This window comes from Beta vulgaris, chromosome 6, assembly GCF_026745355.1.
Source record: "Beta vulgaris subsp. vulgaris cultivar EL10 chromosome 6, EL10.2, whole genome shotgun sequence".
Lineage (NCBI taxonomy): Eukaryota > Viridiplantae > Streptophyta > Magnoliopsida > Caryophyllales > Amaranthaceae > Beta > Beta vulgaris.
This window is the reverse complement of record NC_079207.1, coordinates 10,969,155-10,971,419: the sequence shown is the minus strand read 5'-3', so window position 1 is coordinate 10,971,419 and position 2,265 is coordinate 10,969,155. Positions and strand designations below refer to the sequence as shown.

The window sequence follows — 2,265 nt, the reverse complement described above, 5'->3', positions numbered from 1 at the left end:
ATCTAATCAATTGAGCAAGTAGTCTCGCAAACGCCGGGTTGCGAGTTGATAACAAGGATACATGTGACCATCTACTCGATGCGTCAATATAAACCATAAAATATCTAAATGTTCCACATGGTGGGTGAATTGGCCCACAAATATCTCCCTATATACGTTCCAAAAAATTGATAGATTCAAAATCTATTTTGGTTGGTGAAGGTCGTATTATCAACTTGCCTTGTGAGCAAGCAGCACATGAGAAATCATTAGGAAGAATCTTCTGGTTCTTCATTGAATGTCCACATGAATTTTCAATTATTTTTCGCATCATTATTGAACCAGGGTGGCCCAACCGGTCATGCCAAATAGTGAAATTATCTGCAAACTTCCTGTTTACTATAGCATATGTTTCAATTGTATTGATTTTAGTATAGTACACCAGTGGAAAATGCAGGTAATTTCTCCAAATATTCTTAGTGCCTTGGGTAATACTCGTGATATGAAGTATTCAACATTTCCTTTACTTATTGTCTCAATATGATATCCATTATGGCGAATATCTTTAAAGCTCAATAAATTTCTTTGAGATTTGGGAGAATATAGTGCATCAATGATTTCAAATTTCGTTCCCATAGGCAATAATATATTTGCTCTTCCGGAGCCTTCAATTATCTTTGTACTACCTGATATAGTACTCACATAGTTTCTTTCATTGTCAAATAAGAGAAATATCTCTTGCTTTTTAGTATGGTATGAGTAGTTGCACTGTCTGCTAGGCATAAATCTTCACCATTCATTGCTAACTGAACTTGAGGGGTATTCATATTCTTCAAATATGAAATAACAATAATATATAAGAATAACTAAATAACCAAAATTTAACAATGTCATATAAAATCATAGTACTAACAAATAAAATCTAAAATAAAATAACATAATCCAAACAAAACCATAGTAGTAACGTAATAAATGAAAACAAAGTTTTATTCTTTAAATGACCATAATCGAATCTAAGGATTAGTTATTCCCTTCAGGGGTGGTGAAGAAATCAGCAACTTCTAGGTGAGTTGTATTGCCACAATCGAAGTCACCTTCGCCATCTTCGTACACAAGATTTGTTTCTACTTTCTTTCCCTTTTGCTTCAATGATTGTTGATAGAGGTCAACCAAGTGTTTTTGTGTACGACACGTACGAGACCAATGACCTTTTCCTCCACATCTGTAACATACATTGGTCACGTTCTCATTTTTATCTTTCTCTTGTTTGTTATCATCTTTATTGTCCCTCTTCTGGTGGGAATATGAATTCTTGAAAGAGCCACCTCGGCCTCGACCTCGACCATTTCCGTATCCACGTCCACGACCTCGACCATGTCCATATCCACGTCCACGTCCACGACCACTATTGTTGGCCTGATAATTTTCTTTCCCATTATGGGATGTCGCATTCGCTTCAGGGAATGGAGCAGAACCAGTTGGACGTGATTCATGATTTTTCATCAGTAGCTCATTATTTTGCTCAGCCACAAGGAGACAAGATATAAGTTCAGAATATTTCTTAAATTCCTTTTCACGGTATTGTGTCTGCAGGACAACATTATTCGCATGAAAGGTAGTGTATTTTCTCTAGCATTTCTGCATCAGTGATTTTCTCTCCACATAATTTCAACTGTGAAGTAATTCTGAACATAGCTGAGTTATATTCACTTACAGACTTAAAGTCTTGTAGTCTTAAATGTAACCAGTCATAACGAGCTTTGGGTAGTATTACAGTTTTCTGGTGGTCATACCTTTCCTTTAGATTACTCCAAAGGACTTGTGGATCTTTCACAGTCAAGTACTCAATCTTAAGACCCTCATGGAGGTGGTGGCGAAGAAATATCATAGCCTTAGCTTTGTTTTGACTTGTTGCTTTATTTCCTTCTTTGATTGTGTCACCAAGGTCTTTTGCATCTAGGTGAATTTCAGCATCTAGCACCCAAGATAAATAGTTCTTTCCAGTAATATCAAGGGCCGCAAATTCAAGTTTTGTAAGGTTCGACATAGTTCACTATATACAAGTGAATATTGCGAAATTAGGACTTCATATCAAATTGTAATGCAATATTGAAGTTTAATAGCATCAAGTTGTAATTTAATAACAAACAAAAAATAAAAAGGTTTGCACATAAGAATAAAGTGACAGGAAGAATTAATATAATCACAAACATTCTAATATATTGAGCATCATAATACGTTCTTCTATTTCATCAACACTCATTCAGATCATCACACATATACTCA

General features: G+C 35.2%; 1 protein-coding gene across 1 annotated transcript; it reads right to left on the bottom strand.

Moving 5' to 3' along the window:
• Positions 1–999: 999 nt before the first annotated feature.
• Positions 1,000–2,026, bottom strand: LOC104890901 (uncharacterized). The gene is made up of 2 exons (XM_057395668.1): positions 1,694–2,026; positions 1,000–1,566 (listed from the first exon to the last, which is right to left on the bottom strand). Exons 1-2 carry the CDS (start codon positions 2,024–2,026, stop codon positions 1,000–1,002), a joined length of 900 nt encoding a protein of 299 aa, XP_057251651.1.
• Positions 2,027–2,265: the final 239 nt, after the last annotated feature.